The sequence below is a fragment of the Polyodon spathula genome, chromosome 14 (genome assembly GCF_017654505.1).
Source record: "Polyodon spathula isolate WHYD16114869_AA chromosome 14, ASM1765450v1, whole genome shotgun sequence".
Classification (NCBI taxonomy): Eukaryota; Metazoa; Chordata; class Actinopteri; order Acipenseriformes; family Polyodontidae; genus Polyodon; species Polyodon spathula.
In genome coordinates this window covers 5,077,581-5,095,639 of record NC_054547.1, presented here as the reverse complement: position 1 = coordinate 5,095,639, position 18,059 = coordinate 5,077,581, and the positions used below count along the sequence as shown (strand labels likewise).

General features: G+C 35.9%; 2 protein-coding genes across 7 annotated transcripts in view; one reads left to right on the top strand and one right to left on the bottom strand.

Annotated features, from left to right (window-relative positions):
• Positions 1–13: 13 nt before the first annotated feature.
• Positions 14–10,774, top strand: LOC121326884 (glomulin-like). Of its 4 annotated transcripts, none has more exons than XM_041270506.1 (19): positions 14–33; positions 759–843; positions 1,371–1,496; positions 1,955–2,068; positions 2,545–2,653; positions 3,790–4,036; positions 4,252–4,354; positions 4,523–4,704; positions 5,422–5,475; positions 5,773–5,803; positions 6,465–6,554; positions 7,319–7,360; positions 7,460–7,533; positions 7,706–7,790; positions 8,543–8,652; positions 8,981–9,044; positions 9,718–9,844; positions 10,294–10,376; positions 10,497–10,774. In XM_041270506.1, exons 2-19 carry the CDS (start codon positions 805–807, stop codon positions 10,584–10,586), a joined length of 1,770 nt encoding a protein of 589 aa, XP_041126440.1. In that variant the 5' UTR covers positions 14–33; positions 759–804; the 3' UTR covers positions 10,587–10,774. The 4 variants fall into 4 exon arrangements, with proteins under 4 accessions (XP_041126440.1, XP_041126439.1, XP_041126438.1 ...); XM_041270505.1 differs by lacking the exon at positions 14–33 and adding an exon at positions 43–80; XM_041270504.1 differs by lacking the exon at positions 14–33 and adding an exon at positions 44–321.
• Positions 10,775–13,269: 2,495 nt separating this feature from the next.
• btbd8 (BTB domain containing 8) overlaps positions 13,270–18,059 on the bottom strand; it is a 28,389-nt gene continuing 23,599 nt past the window's right edge. For 2 of the 3 annotated variants that reach the window (XM_041270485.1, XM_041270486.1), the window contains exon 19: positions 13,271–15,489. In XM_041270485.1, the coding sequence (XP_041126419.1) occupies positions 15,011–15,489 (479 nt within the window). In that variant the 3' untranslated portion in view covers positions 13,271–15,010. Of the gene's footprint in view, positions 15,490–18,059 lie in introns of all 3 variants that reach the window. The other variant, XM_041270484.1, reaches the window with a different exon arrangement.

The window sequence follows — 18,059 nt, the reverse complement described above, 5'->3', positions numbered from 1 at the left end:
CGTTCTACGTCAAACAGAGAGGGTTAGGGAGCGGTGAGTAAATGTCCTATATAGACACGCTTCGGCTTGGCGAGTTAAAAGTGTGTAAATGAAATCAAAGTATTAATTTAACGTTTTGTTTAACCTATTTTGATCAATATTTTAGGCAGTGTTGTCGGAATTGTCAGTCAGTAAAACTGCGAACGACAAGACAAGTGTCTATTCTTTGTATTTAAATGATGACACATTTTTTAATCTCTCCTACTGTGTATGATATAGCAATTTGCTACTGTAAATGAGTCTTCGTGTTCACGCCCAATGATATCAACATTATTAGTGATTGTAAGTGTTCTGCGTGCGTATTTCTCACCCTGTTTGTGATATGCTGTGTTTTATTACTCTTTTCTCATTGCTGATTTTCATTTAATAAAAATAATTATTACATTAAAATAATTATTGCAGTAGTACAAACAAAAATCGCCCTTCTATTGACTAAAGACAAAGCTGTAGAAAGTACGTAGCGTCTGTCAAGTAAATCCTATAATACCAGTTTATTAAGAGGTTTAGGAACAGTCTAGAATAAACTGACCTCCGTAGGAGCTGCTTCGCACGACTTAATCTAGACTAAAAAAAACCTACAATATTACAGAACTGACCAAAGACACAAAAAAGGTAGGATTCAAAGAAGATTCTCATGTTTAATATAGCTACATGAATGGGAGAGAGCGTGGCAACTGAAAAAAAACAAACACATTTTTTTTTTTTTTTTTTTTTTTCAGCTCTACAGGTGTTATGTCCAAGAAAGGCTCTTGAAAGCAAGTAAAAATGGCTCTAGATCAACTTCACGACGTGATACGGAGATGTGTAGGTTAACCTCAATGAAGAATTTGATGTTTTGACGTAGACAAACCGTGAATATAATAATTAGCTAGTACAATTAAATACAAAAATCATCACAGCACTGTAATTGTAGCTTGATCTGTAGTTTAATAATCAGAGATCCCTGGTTGTTGTGTGTGTGTGTGTGTGTGTGTGTGTGTGTGTGTATATATATATATATATATATATATATATATATAATATAATATATATATATTATATATAATATACAGTAGCCAAACCTAACAAATCCAAATCTGTTGACAGATTTCTTTGAGCTGGCTGGCTGGCATAAATGTAGCGTTTCACAGCTGGTACCACAGACCTGGATTGCATTCATCTTGGACTATAACGTCTCTTAAAGAAGTCCAAAACAAGTGCTAGTCTGTAAAACCAGCCGCTGGTGTGCTATGGAGATGAATAGGGATTTTAATTAATTATTGCATGTGATTGTAGATTTAAACACATGCGATTTTCCCGCTTTTCCTTTTCATTCTATTTATTATTTGTAGCAAGCGATTCCGGATGATGGCTTTAAAGCGGAAGACTATGACCAGTTCCAGATGGCAGGCCGGTCCTGCCTGGAAGAAGGGAAGACAGCTGAGGTCCTGGACATCGTAACAGATGAGAAGAACAAGGTCTTTCACACGCTATCTATCAGGCTGTCTGTCTGTCGTCACCCCAGTGCATGAAAATGAACGCACGTTTCTGTTAGTGCCTCGCCTCCCATTGCAATGCAGTGACCAAGATCAGTGTAGCAGGAGCTGCGCTGGCGAATGTGTAGATTGTGTTGGGGGAGATGCAGTTCAGTTTTGTCACTTTGCAAGTACAGTACTACTGCTTCTGAGGTTCTGACAGTAATTTTTGAGGACATTCCACATGCAGTCCTCAATTTATCTTGCCTAGCGAGGTTATGAAAACCACCTTCTATAATAGTGCATGTGTTAACTTTACTATATCAATTGAATAGTCATATGCATCTGGTTTAGCTTGAACTACCATACCTAAGGTAAGGTTACATAAGGTAGACCTACTGGGATAGTTCCTCTGTACCGCAGGCACTGTCACCAGTCATAATTACAGCGTCCTCTTACAGGAGATTGTGAAGAGTATGGGCTGGAACCTGCTGGGCCCGCTTGTGAAAATTGTTCTGAGGAAGGAAGCAGAGAGTCTGCAGCATTGCCTGACCACACTGACACACGTATTAGAAGTGAGTTGAACTGCGGGACGAATGCTTTTACGATTTTCTTGTATTTCGTTTTTGCAGTTTTTTTTTTTTTTTTTTTTGTCTAAATCACATTTGTAAACAATGCATTATATCAAGAGTTATGTGTATCCCACTGGAGGATAAGTGCAGACCAAATTATGTTGACAAATTTGTTCAATTTCCAGATCAGTGTTTAAATATATATATATATATATTTGGTATGTGCTGCATAGCTGGTCTAAAACTATTTTCCTAATTGCTTTACAAACCCTGAAAACTAATGTGATGGAATTGTTGTAGATCCCCACCCCTTTCTGGTTAATGGAAGAATAGGCAATTCAGACTTTCTGACTTGATGTTTGCTATAAATATAAGTCACTAGTGGCTCATTCTTTCTGCTTTTACTTCTAGGAAAGCAGATAGTGGATTAATTAATTAATTAATTAATTAATTAATTAATTAATTAATTATTTATTTAGGTTTGTAGTCCTAAAGAGCTTCTGGTGGGCCTACTTGAACAGATTGAAGATGCTGATGTGGATAACATAGCAGAAACCATCTTACTGCTTTTGCAGCCCCTACAGACAGGTAACCTCAGTCAAGTAACTGCCAAGCACAGACCGATTATACTGTACTTTGTGTGTGGATTGATAACATTTTGAATGGACTTTGTATTGCATGTCATTCTAGTGTAATTAGTCAATTTTAACTACTATATATATATATATATATATTTTTTTTAATAACCAATTTGCTACTGCAGGATTATTTTATTTACTGTTTAAAAATACTTTTTCGGAACTCTGCTATGCCATAAAAAGTAATGTTAATACTTGGTGCTTAGCAAAAATGTTCATCCACACTGTGTAGTTATGAGGGCTTAGTTCTTTTAATGTTTTAAAACTAAGGGACTCGCAAAAAATCCAATTGCACTAGTCGGCGCCGCTTTATCGGGATGTAAAAATATCCAGAATAAGTGGCTGCCCCAATTCAATTATCATTTAAAATGCAAGTCAATTGTTTTTTTTTTATTCTTAAATAGAATTAGTCCCTGTTTTTTATTTCTACATGAAATGAAAAAGAATGAAATCGCATCTTTTCACAAGGTGAGGCACCTGCGATGTTGACACGCCAGTTTTCCTTGCACAGCAGCCTGAGAAACCACAGGAGACTCTAGCTCCTTCAACATGGTTTACGCAATTTATGCAAGTCACAGCATAATCATGTACTCCCTGCACTGTGCTACACAAACCTGACTTGCTCTGAAAAGCAATCTCTGTTCATTTGAAAGTACCATATCCCAATTAAACGAAGTGGCGTCCCAGTTAAATGACATAAATAGCATTGGGAAGAAACATCTCCCAGAGTTGTATCCCATTTAAGCAGAAATCCCGATTATCAGTGTCCTGATTAGGCGACGTAGACTGTATTACATTTCTGTTTTTTCATCCTCGTGGTGGTTAATCATATGTCATAACATTGCATTGTCATTAGGTTGCATTCCACAGAACCCTTGCAGTGCGACAGAGAGATGCAAATGAAAAACAATATTAAAGGGTAATAAATATCCAAGGATTGCATCATCATTTTATCATTTGTCACAGAGAGAAAAAAAAACAATCTACATACAAATAAGGGAGTTGCAAGAAAATTATGCTGTTTTTATTGAAGTCTCGGTTGTTTGTTATTGACTTTCTTTGTCAACACTGTTGCTGTCATTGCAGCTCTTCTAAAACTGGGCAAGAAGAAGGCCTCTTCACTGGGCATGTCTTTGTCAACAGTTCTTAATCAGATCTCTCAGCTCCCAGTACCCTACACCAAAGAACAAGAAGAGGACGATGTCTATGGTCTTTGCCAGTGTTGCGCTGCCCTGATTGAGTTTGTCAAGCCGTTTGTGGATGAAGTTGATCGAGGTCGAGAGAGTAAGGCGACTGTTGCCGAGAATGAGCAAAGAACTGAGCTGCTGAAATTGTAGGTATCTTCCCTGCACTCCTACTGTGAGCCACTGGGGTGTTACCTTAGCTTTGAGATGACTCGGAATAAGATGGTCTCCCCGTTCTGTAGTCATATGAAATCTGAAGTAACCTATTTTTTCAGATTTTAGGTGTTTTGTTCCCTTTTAGGATATACTGTATGCTACCAGTGGTTTCCGTGGATGGTCACTCTCATGTTTTATGCTTTTCTAGCTGTATGAAGAGCTTGGGCAACCCAGTGCTGCAATCACAGCTGAACAAGGTCCCTGGATCTGCAGAGGACCCCCCTTTGAGACACTTTGCTGCCAAAATCCTAGTAAGTAGATTAATTTTCATCAGTGCATTAAAATGGCTGTTAAAACATGACAGCACCCTCCATGGATAGAAATAAAACCTGAAGTGGGTGAAACTATCTTTACTTCAATCATACACCGTAGTTTTTGTTGGTGCTACAGTGCAGTGATTTCTTCCCCCTCTAAACTAGGTAATTCTGTCTTGCATTGGGGAGTCCTTCCCTGCACTACTGCTTCATCACCTAGTAAAAAAGAGGGCAGAGCCGGGGTTTCTTGAAGAAGACGTGAAGTACCCCAAGGAGTCTCTGGCCTGTCTGTCCTATTTGTTATTTGTTCAGCACATTGGCATTGAAAGATTGCCTACAGTCTTCAGGTAAGAGCAAAAATGAAATGCTTTTTATATGCTGTTCTCCCTCGTTATTTCACAATCCAGTAATATGTAGTTTTCCCATGCTGGCAGTACGTTTTACATGTGTAGGGACTCTACGTTAATTGACTAACCTTGATATTTCAGTTTGTTTGTGTGTAAAGTCAGATAGCATAACAACAGGGGAGATTATAAAATCAGGTAGCCTCTTTAAAATGCTGCTGTGTAAAAACATTCCTTACCAACTGAAAGAACACCATCCCTGTGAAAACCCTGCATACTTCTGTTTTTAAGGTGTTGTTATTTTTCACCTCAAGAATACTAAGCAGTCAATGCAATCTCACTTAAAGGGATCTGCTGAAGGAGCTTTTATGAACAGTAGACTACATAATTACACTGTATATGTGACCAAAACATTTCAACGTGCACCAGAAGAGCCTAGTACTATAGTGTATTTTTAATAGAAGTAACCGATATAATGTTTTACATAAGGGTGTGTGTAGGTTGTATATATATATATATATATATATATATATATATATATATATATATATATATATATATATATGTGTGTGTGTGTGTGTGTGTGTGTGTGTTTGTGATTTTTTAAATTTTTTATTGAAAGCATTAAATTATTTGAAAGGATAAGAGGATTTTTTTCACCTTCTGTTTAGATTTATAATTAATTTGCTAACCTAACTGAATCTTCCTTGTTTGTTTCAGCCCTGTATTTATTCTTCAGTTTAATATGCAGTACATTGAAGTCCTGTTGAAAAGGTATCTGTACTGTTTTTTTTTTTTTAAACAAATCCTTAATATCATTAATTTGATAGATGTTGCAATCCCTTTTTGAATATACATTAAAATGTCTTCTCTCAAAGCACAGCTATTTCACCAGTGTAACAATTAACCTGCCATCTGGCAACACTCTGCCCCTAGTGGTTATTAGAAATATCAGTAATAAATACCACATAGAAGAAATTTACAGTTGCAAGCATTTGGGGTGTCCTATATTGGAGAAAGGGATAATTTTGTGAGGAACAAAAGTCAAACAGATTGTTTTCCTTCTGACAGCTCAGAAGAATCGATGTTATCCAAGGGTCTGGTAAGCTAATCATTTACATGTCAGTATCATATATCTTAATCTTTCTTCTTTCTTAATATATAAATAAGAAAGTTTGTCTGTCTGTCTGTCTGTGCATTCGGACCTCGCAGGAGCCAGTGCAACCAAACTTTGCATGGCCCCCTCTTCTGTCCAGGCGAAGGTCGTAGGCTATTTTGACCCCCGGGGTACTTTATTTAGTAACCCCATTGCTGGATCACTACAGTAGCTGTGTATTTCAAATTAAAGAAACCCACAAAACTAAAATAAAAATAACACAAATTTAAAAAAAAATGTAAATGACAAAAAACTAAAAAAAAAGTTTAATAAAAAGGAAAGAGGTGTGAGCGCATTGTGCGACACCCACGATCGGTAACTTATAGGAAACCATAAGTCTGCCGTTCCTCAATTTGTCATTCCTGAAATACTGAATTTCCCCGGGCAACGACGGGTACTTCAGCTAGTTCATCATATTCCGGTTTCATGTCTACTCTTCCAAGCAAAAGTAAAAAACAAATAATAAATAGTAATGATATACAGTAGTATGATGAGAATAAAAACAGTCCTACTAAGAAAGCTTGATAGTTGTAAGGCAAGCATGTATAATTGTCACCTTTTAATACCATTAAAATATTTTTTTAAATAGTATCTTTTTCTGTCACAGGAATTGTATGAGAAAAGCCTGCAGAGAATAGAAGACAACAGCCTCCCGATGCAGCTTTTGGAAGTGAAGTGCTTTCTTAGTGTGCCGCAGGTACTTCTGTTTTAATATCCCACAGTGGTTTTCAGTTTTGTAGTAAAATATGATTCCAGGGTGATTTATTTTTTATTTTTAACTACCTTATTCCACTGTTTATCTTTTTGTGCACTCTTGTAATCAGATACCAAACCTGGCTGTAGCTCTCCGGTGTGTTTTAGGTATTTCCAGATGCAGGAACACAGTTGTGTTTTTATTGTACTGGTAAACGCATTTCAGCAAGGGTTTAAAAGGTACCAGTAACAGCCTTTAGAAATATGCGATAGCTGTTGTTTTTTTTTGGGAGGGGGGGGCTCTTCAGCTTTAATACTTGCAGTATTCAAGTGAAGAACTGAGGTAAGAACAGAGATACTACTAAAGCATGTGACTAATGGATTCGATACGGTTTACCTCTATTCGTTATCACTGTGTTTAGTTACCTTGCACACACAGCATTCATCCGTCTCTATGAACAGGTGGGCTGCTTGTGTCAGGAGTTGCACTTCTCAAAACCTTAATTTACATTACATTTTAATGACACAACAGCATAACTTTGCAAAAAACATCCTAGTCCATAGTTATTTGTGTTTCAACGAGATTCACAGTTTTTCATCAAACTATGATTGTTCTGTTGAGATGCCTTAAGAATATAATTTTCCGTGGAGAATAAAGATCAGCTAAGCACACAATGCCCATTGAAAATATTTCATGTTTGGAAAGGTTTGGGACTGTGTATATATAAAAAATTGATTGTTAATTATACATTCCCTTTTTCATTGTAGGACTTGGTGACAGTGATGACGCTATGTCCTATACAGCATTTGGTATGTTTAACATTGTAGTGCCTGTGCAAACAAACTTGCAAATTACAAGGCCAGCTTGGCCTATGGTGAAACGGTATAAGAAGTATGTTTAATTTCCAGAGAACAGAAGCACTTGCAGTCTTTCAGCTGTACATGGATAAATTTGACACTGAAGGAAAGCATAAATTGTTCGGGTAAGTATCCTAGTTTGAGAAGGTAGCTTGAAGGCCATGTTTAAAACAAATTAATACCAGAAAAAAAAAATATATATATATATATATATATATATATATATATATATATACTAATTATATATATATATATATATATATATATATATATATATTTCTTTATTTTGTGTCAAAGGTGCCTTTTAAAGATCAGTCAACATGCAGGAGTACAAGGCTACATTATAAAAAACATCAAAAATCAGATTGATTTTTCCCTGAAGGTAAGATGATTGTGTAACACTGTTTATACTTGCATTACCTGCATATTATGATATTTAAATTATCACAAACTACAAATGGCATGCTTTGTATTTAAGGACATTTTGTGATACTGTATACAGTGCTCCCTTGCTATAAGGAACTCAATTATAACACGCCTTGGGTATAACGCTCCTACAGCATGTCCCCCAATTCCCTATATTAGTGATTCATGTAATATTTCTACAGTAAATACAGTACCGGTGTTGTTCAAACTGTAAACAACTTCTCAGTCTAACTTCTGTTTCTCTCCGTTTTGATACAGTATCTGAACTGAAGAAAAGCAGCCTTGGCACTTTATAACACAGACATTGTATTCAGCATTAGTTTTATAACTAAATAAATATTATGCCTAATACGTGATTATATTTCCTAATGTATTTACTTTTCCTCCTGGAGACTAAATGCTTCAGCCCCGCTCCGGTAGCTAAACCTGGGGAGAGCCCATTCCCTCTTACCCCTAACCTGACCCGCTGTCCTTCTCGCACTTAGTTTGATGATTTATGCATGGTTAATTCATTGAAAGTTACATTTTTGCTTCACTGTATGAGCATTGTAGAGAGGGATTTATTTTATTTTGTATTTTAGTCAGATGTGTGATGTGTCCCGTGGTGCCCCCCACCCTCTCCCCCGTTTATAATGCTCTTAAAGCAAATGTGATGTGTTTCAAAATTTTTTTTTTTTTTTGTAATGTTTTTTTTTTTCCTTTCATCAGCCAGGTAACAGTAATGTTTGGTTCTCAGGACCACAGCTGCTTCCTCTTCTACATCTCGTCCTGTCTCTGCCCGAAGGACCTGAAACAGACCTGCTTCAGAACTTCGACAGGTGAGGTTCCCCAGACAGAGGTGACATATTGACACAGCGGTCATCTTAATATGGTCATATGTTTACTTTTATAGTAGACACATATATTCTGTCAAAAATGATCTGTATGAAATTCTGGTTTTGTTTTGACCAGTTTACAGTACTGTAGAATCTGCTACAAGTTTGTATTGTTTGTAAAATTAATTCTTAGTTACTGTATTTAGATCTGTCCCTATTTAGACCATTTGAATACACCCCATAGACTGCAATTTAAATTCCTGACTGATGTGTGATTGAAAATGAACAGTTAATTGTTCTTTTCTGACTTTTTTTCCCCTCCCCCCTGTAGGATTATGGGGTCACTGAACCTTCTGAGGTACTTATTAATTCGGGACAAAGAATGGGAAAACCATGTGAGTGATGACGTTTATGAGTAGTGTTTTTAGAAAGAAGAATCATGATTGTATTACCATATTGTGACTGTGAATTATCACATTAAAAAAAAAAAAGTCGTTCTGATCTGTACATTTTTAGAGCAAGTACAAGTAATACTGTACACATGCATGTACTTTACCTGCGAATTGACAGGGTGGTAGAGTGAGGGGCAAGATTGAAGGTAGTTCATGCACAAGTCTATTACTGCTATTTGATTACAGTACCCATATAGATTGTAATGTTATTATATGTACAGTGTGTTTAGCTGTACCTGATTGTCACGCTATCACCAATCGCTTTTGAACATATAGTGGTCAGCCAATCAGGGGGCATGATTTTCACCACATATGATCAAATTGAAAAATACTGTGTATTAACCAAGGTTGGAACTTACAGAGTTGCTACAGTGGCTCATTCCAGATACATCCTAGAAATACACTATAGCTATGAATCCGTAACATTTCTTAGTTTGTACAGTTTTTACACATACAGTGCATCTCAAAATGCACTTGTATTAAGTAGCTTGAATCAGTTCCACGTTCTGTTTTGGTGCTTATCAAATATATTAGATGTTGCAAACACTGTTCCACAGATGCATTATGCTTTTGTAAATTATACCGTTATTTATCAAACGGCTCTCACTCTTTTTAGACTGGAATATGGACAGAACTCTATAAGATTGAAGAGAACTTCTTGAAACTGTTGCACACTGGACTGAAGATGTCAAAGGCACACTATGAAGCAGAGATCAAGAACACAAAAGAAAACAACAGAAGAGGTCAGAGAGATGCAAAATTTGCTGACATTTTTGGTGGCTTTGTTATGTGGATGGCTGTCCCCTGGAGAAACAGGTTCAGAAAACGAAACTCATTCCACTTGTGAAATGTACTGAATTGGAACCCAGGTCTCCAGAATGTATGTTTATATACAGGACATAGTCACTTCTTTAAAAACCATACTAAATGAAACCAGTATTATTCAAACAATTATCAGGAATTGAAATGTAAAGAAAGAAGCAAAAGTGTGTCAGTAGTGATAGTGCCTCACTGAAATGTCCAGTATTAATGAACACTGTGATATAGCAAAGTTCCACACACCCATACAGCAATCATTTGAAATTCAGCGTATTCTTTGGGCCGGATCTAAAAATCTCAGTAGCTCTGTAGTATTGAAGTATTTGAAAATTATTAATTTGAGCATTCAGTTAAACCACTTTCCTTGTTGTAGGACCGAAAGAAAGTAAGGCTGTCTGCACACTTACAGTAGGTGGTGAGAAGCTGTCTAATATGACTCCAGAGATGCACCTTCAAGTAAGTTATTACTTCCTCTGCAACAATATTTAAAAATATATTTTCAGTGTCTATACCTTTTAAGAAATGTGTACGAATAAGCTGTGCCATAAATAACAATAATCCCTCTTGACATTTTAGGTTCTGCAGTCAGCGATGTTCACTTTTGATTTAATAGAGAGCGTCCTGGCCCGAATAGAAGAGCTCATCGAGGTGAAAGTAAAACCCTAACCAAAGAAAAGTGGATCAAATGGCACATTAATGTCATGGCTTTTGTGTCTGGATATGTTGGTTGTTTAAATAGTGTTAAATCCTACACCATTCTAAGGATTAGAACAGTAATGGAGTCTGTTTTTCTACAATTAGCAGCATGTTAAGAAAAAAAGTAAAAATAAAATAAGGAGTTTTCTCTGATTTAATAGCACTGAGCACTCCACTTTATTTTCATTTAATGTCAGTATTAAAGAGCAAAGTGTTCTAAATACATTTAAACATAATACTGTAGCTATAGTTTTCAATAACACACACTGCATTTCATACTGTATTGTCTGAAAGGTCAAAATTCTTAGTAAATGTAAAATCAGCACAGTATTGACAACTGGCAGTAATACAATTGTTTATTTTTTTTATTCACAATGTTTGCTGTTTGAAATGTTACATTTGATTTTAAACAAAGGAAATATAATATATATAATTCTGCAACCAGTGTAGCCCCTGCAGTCCTTATGAATCATTCTCAAGTCAATATTAATATAGTGATTTGTTTCAGAAGATTTCATTCACAGCCTAAGTGTAGGTTATGAAGCATTTCCTAAGCAGAACTTCGCTCAGTGAGTTGAGCTTTTGCCATTGTAATTCGATCCCGAACACTGTCTACATGAGGTTTACTTGTTGCCTGCAAGAGGACAGAAATTGAGACATTTTGTCAATACAAAACAATTGTAATTGATGAAAGTTTATCTCATGGGGTATAAAGATTTTTGAAAAGGTTTAAAAAAAAAAAAAAAAAAAAAAAAGCAAGCTACCTTGCTCACCTTTGCAATAGTCAGCATGCGCTTTAGGATCTCAGGAGTGTTGTGGGCAGGTGTGATAGGAAGATTACTTGTTAGAAATCTGCAAAAATAGAGTTTCGATTAGCTGTGGTGCATTCCAATATTAGCCTTGATTGTCCTACACCTCCTCCTAAATGTACAAAAACTAGAAGAGGGTTCATGCCTATCAACTTAGTACCTAAACTATATTTGTATGAATGTACTGTTCCACACACAATTTTTAAGCAAATAATATCCCTTACATATTTTCTTGTTGTAAGCAAACTAGAGGGCTTATAAAAGGTTGTGGGTATACAAAACTGCAATCTTTAAAAATAAAAAATAAAATTAAAAGATAGGTAGATTGTCACAGTAACCTCTCAAGAATATTTATATATAGTCTTGAATACAGTCCTTAAAGTTTTGTGAAAATGACCCAAGGAGTGTAAAAGCAGTCTAGCTCTGGGGTTACACTATATTCTGTACTTCTTAATGACTGAGGTTTAGTGTGATTTTGTATCAAATTGAATATATATATATATATATATATATATATATATATATATATATATATATATATATATATATATATATAACATTTTATAATTAACAAAAACGTATCTGCTGAATTCTGAATAACATTCTGCATTCTTTTGCTTGGTGAAGTGAAGCTAATAAAAGAAGAAAACTGTTTCTGCGAATCCCTATAAAATTTTTAATCTTTTCAAAAACAGCAGTTTCTTCTTGGTTATCAGGGAACTCTTCTGTATCCACAATCATAAATGCAATGCCTAGATGAAACAAAGACATCTGTTGATCGTGGGGATAAACATTTTGTGACACTCATTTTAGTCTGCAAACTTTCAAAAAAGCTGGTATTCCACATATATAGAGAGATAGATAGATAGATAACACACGTCAATGGTGATCTAATTTGTAATCCAAAGATAGAAACACTTTATCAAATAACAGATTATTTCACAGCTACAGTATGGGTCAGAAAGTAATACTCCCTGGCAGAATTACCTGCGTCCACTAGAGAGAGCCATCAAATAAGATGGCAGGTCCGTATATTGGTAGAGATATATTTAGCACGTGTACAATACATATCATTTATCTTCATTGATTGGGTGAGGGATTGACATTTGCATGCAGGGTACTCAAGAGTTCAATACAGGAGACGTATAGGTGTGTGAAGTAACATAGCAGCCCTATAAATGAACACACATCTAATCAATACAAATGCGATATTAATGATTGTATTTGAATCTCAAAAATTAGCAGTCTTTCTAACCGGATCACCACCCTCAGAGTTTTGAATTGGATAAATTAACACATGTATATTTAAGATACTTTAAAAGTGTTAAATAATTTTCCCGCCACTGGTTTACATAAGCTTATCTTGGTCACGCGTCACCTGAATCGCTGTGCTAATGATAGTCGTCTTCCATTTTCTGTTCTCTTTGTAGGTATTCGCCATCAAAAACTGCTCATTTTAAACCAATTTGCAGTCTGCACACGTAGGTCTGAATGTGGAGCTAAATACACAGGGACATCCACAGAGTTATTCATTGTCGGGGTTACCGGTTTTTCTCCGTGTTATTTATTTAGTTTAAAAGACGTTTTGCAGTTTAAGTGCGCAGAATACCGTAATAATTACAATATACCAAAACATAAAGCCTTGATGGTGGGGGGGGGGGGGGGGGGGGAGCTAGTTTCTCCACTGGAAAGCACTGTGTCACATCTTCCAACCATTTTGTCCCTGATACGGCAGAAATGTCAATATGCAATACTACTGAAAATCTAGGATGTTGAACAGTTTCAGTACTAATCCATTAGAATTGGAATAGGTGACGCATTCTGGTGTCTGTAAAATCGTTCACAAAATACAGCTTTGTTTGGAACTGGTTTTTATTTATTTATTTATATTTTTATTTGTGAAAAACAAGTAAAGCAGTAACATTGTAACACAAGTAATACAAACATTGCCTACAAAAATCTACATTATTACAGGAAGATACTGCCTTTCTTAAAACGTATGGTTCTTTGTGGACTGTGAAAACAACAGTAACTTACATTGACACCATTTTTTTTTTTATAATGTACACAATTACGTGCAATGAACTACCTCCAGTTCCGGGGTTAAGCAAAGAAACAGAACTTCAATACTTGACATCGGAGATCAGGACTTGCTTTCTCTTCACATTTATGCTTCATTTGGAATAAGGTGGTGCGTTTTAATCCCCTGAACATGCAGGCTTTGTTAACAGTTGAAGACAATAATCGTTTCTTACCTTTTTGTGCAGAAAGGATTGACCCTCCAAAGTAGCTGGAGGAAATCTTCACTGCAGCAGGACGTTACTGTGTTTGTTCACTGTTCTTTCCAGTTTAAACAAGGGTTGGGTGGCCTTATTCACTGGCATTTTAATTGAATGTTTAATTAAGATCTTTTGAGCACTGCTTGTAACCCTTTATCTCTGAAATCATTTCATCTCTGAAAATCGCTGAAGATACCTGCATACACTAGGGCCCTATTCACAAAGTAAATTCAATGATAGTGGTGTTGTTTTGTTTTTTTAAGTCTATTGTGTGCGCTTGTTTCCTTGCAACACAATTTGCATCCCATGATGCACTGCATTCTGCAATATCAAAACCTGAACCGTGACAATTATAATACCCCCCCAAACCAAAAGAAAAAAACAAACATGTTTCTGCAGTGACTGAGACTGGTGCAACATCCAACACAATACCACTTCAACCCCTTCACTAAACTGTCTCTTAATGCAGCACTGAATTGTACACCATTCCTACTAAACTCATACATTTTACCTTTCTCATTAAAATAATTTGCATGTGTTTGATGAGAAGAGGACTCTCTGTTCAGGGTGTAGGTAGGCCAGTGCATTATATACCAGAATCAATTACCCTGCATGCTGAAGAGTACTTCTAAAACAGAACAGAAAAAAAACCACATCGACTTTTTTTTTCTTACTGCCAATAAGACTGTTCAGTGAAGCAAATGAATACAATTATACATTTATGTAATGCTGTGAATTACAATTTACAAAAAAATGTGCCAATAATGGTGCGCTGTTTCCCTAATGCCCTTATTAATGATGTCAGTTTAAACTATGAAAAACAAAGAGAACGCAGGCCTTCCGGCTGTAAATAGTGCAAGGCATGCAAATCACTTCTTTGGCACTTTACTCTGCACCACATACATTATTTTATTGAATCTTACAACACTAAATGTAAACCAGTGAACTTAACATGTTTTCTACTTTTTGGTAAAACACCATCAAGACAGACACATGAGAAAAAATTTCTATGAATGAATGTTTAAGCAACATCAAATATACATTAAATATACAAAAATATTAACACTCTAAACAGCTTTTTTTTTTGTAACAATTTAAGTACCTCAAATATGAACTGACAAAACAGTGGGAAATGTGCCTGATACAACTGCTATTACAGCATAAAGCCCACTGTTGAAATAAAATGCTGCCTAAGTCAAAGTGGCTTCCTGTTACGTATTCCAAGGTGGTTATCAAAGCTGCAAAGCTCTCAGTAAAGCACAGCACGAAGCAGTAAATCCAGACCTGTTTTTTTTTTTATATAGAGTTAATGATGTGTTTCAAGTTCCACGATTGTCCACTCTCCCTGGGGGGAGGCTGAATCTTCCGGTGAAAAACTGGTGACTGTGATACTGGCTGTGGACTCCTCCAACGGGGACATTAGTTCGGCCCACTTCTTGAAGGTATCCTTATCCACAGGCAGTTTACACTGAGAGTTCAGACTGTCACAGGACAGGACAAGTGTCTGGGTTATGAGATACTGGGCAAGGTTCAGGTCCTCTGAAACATGGTTTACAATACCTAAACTGGAGTCCTGATCGGAAAGCAGCTGCCTAAGCAGCGTCCAGTCCCTTTCTGCAAAGTGATTGTCTTCGTCCCCTTGTGTGTCCACGATGCACGTTTCCACGGCCGCGCTCTGTTCAAAGGCTTCCCCAACGTCCATCTCGAATATCGGAGAAAGGGATTTTGAAGGTCGGCAGTCAAAAGTGCAGGTTTGTTCCAATCTGTCACAATCATCTAAGTCTCCTGGAAATAATTGACAATACTACACAATGTAAAAATGCATCTGATTCCCCCCCCCCCCCATGTTAGTTTAATACATACAGTCCAGCAGTCTTTTGATATATCAGGTGCTTTGAATATAGATTTACCCATAAAACATCTGTACCCTCTTTTTTTTTGGCAGATTGGAATCAAAAAATTAAAATATAAAGCTATCAATTAGTGGGAACAAAAATCAAAATCCACTGTTCTTATATAAGATTTTAATACATTGATTTCAGTAAGACTGTTGATACATAATCATGAATTTCAACTAACTTGAATTTGATTTAATTTACAAATCGTTTTAAATGTACTGTTATGTAAACATTTGCTAGTTAAGACAGCATGCATACAAGCAAATACCAAAGTCTTGTTTAAAGAAAAATGATATTTAAGGAGACTGGCTATCAAAGATGTGCAGCTGTCCAAAAGGTACTGCATAATACGTTTTTGTTTCCGAATGAGTCTCTTTTGTCCATAGTTTTGTCTCAAGGGATAGACAGAAATGATAGTTATATATAAAGTCCACATTAAGCAGTTAAAATCCCTCTGTGTATCAATTGTTTGCCTCTGGTACTGCAACAAATGCAGTAAAGCATACATCACAAATCAAACTATTGTATAGGGGATTATAAAAAGCCATTTCTCTCAATACTATAGTAGTTCATTTTTGTTCAGCAGTGATTACTGTACTCAAACCCACAAATCACATCTGGCTATAGTGTATGTTGCCTTACTCGCAACAAATAAAGCTTGTGGCAGCAATATATCTTGTTCCTGTTTAGCCATAAGGATAATTGACTGTCCACATATACAGGCTTTGTATTGTCCGAGTCCTGTCTGTTTTACTACACTAGGTTGAAAAGGCTGAGGCTCATGCTGGCTCAGGCTCAGTATTGTAATATAGGGAATGAGGGGATCACATATTACAAAGTCTGCACATGCAAGCTTTATCTGTAGACAGAATCAGGAGATAAATTAGCCAAGCACTCCTGCTACACAAATAGCTGTATCATTTGACACAAGTGGCAAAAAGAGAGACATAACAGAAGCATGAAATATCAAACTAGCAAACACATCTATCAAATATACAAACAAAGCTTAAGGCACCACAAAACAACAGAAAGCTGATGTATACATATTGCAACAAACTTGAGAATTATTTGCATAAAAAAAATCCTTGGTTTCTAACCAACTAGAAAGTAAACACCAGAGTTTAACAAAAACACAGACACTAGAATAAAAGGACGTATTTTGGGCAGCATACCAAGACTCAAAATTACAATAAAGAATAAAAAAAAAAAAGTATGGATTTTAATTTTTTTTTTTAAACCTGCATGCAAGAGGTTTGACATAGCATTAAAACCAGGTTGATAAAAAAAGGGGGGGATTCTGTCAAAAGATACATTTCTCAAAACCACCGAGTGTTTCAATGTTAGTTTCATGAGGTTTATCCATCAGTTACTTTAAGCAAGGATCCTTTCATTTTATTTTTTAACTAAATAGACTAATATAATCAAATCATTAATGTACTCTATTGTTTCCTCCCCACATCACTTTTTAATGAATTCCCAAAAGATATGCAACCAGATTATACAGGGCATGAACATGACAAATACAAATCATGGCCTTTAAATGTTATATGTTATGCTCAAATTGAAGAGCAATGTATTAATATAGCATTATATTTTATATATATAAGATACTAAGTGCATTGTTCACTTTGATAAATATAGTATTGTCACAAAGCAGATTTATTTTTAATATCAATAATTCTGGGCCCTATACAAAGGCAAATTGTCAGAGAGAAAAACAAAACAAAACATATTTTAAGAGTATAAAACCAGCAAAGAACTAAATTATTGAAATCATTTGCAACCAAATTGTTTCATGTTGGGTGTTATAGAATTTGAAATTGTTTTTATTTCTTCCTGATAATTTGCCTTCGCTTTTACCCTTGCTTCCAAATAAAAGGGCCCTAAATATGCCCAAATAAATGTTACAAATATAGAGGCAATGGCCCTATTCTGTTTGAAGAGTGCCTACGTGTTCTTCTAAAGTCTGAGAGTATTTTGAACCATGTGAACGGACTACAAACTCTCCTTATTTTAACAATTCCATTTTTAGTTGAAGTTTTAAGATTAAAGCCCCAAATATCATGAACTGAATCATGAAGCAAGATAGCATGACCCAATTCTTCCTTGTGAGATCACTACAGGCATCATATGGATGACATTCCTTTACAGCAGGGGTGAAACTCGGTCTCTCGAGGGCCGCATTGTCTTCTGGCTTTCGTTCCACCCGACCTCTAAATTACTTAATTGGTCTAATTATTTGATTCACTGGACACATTTAACACTTCTCTTTAAGCCTCAAAATGTTTCACAGGTAGTGTACCTTGCATCAAGTGCATTTAAAACCATCAACTGTAAAAGACCTTGAAAAATATTAAAACATGTCAAATTGAACAAATAATGAGATTATGTTAATTGAGAGCTTAAGATGGAATGAAAACCAGAAGACCCTGCGGCCTTCGAGGACTGGCGCCCCTG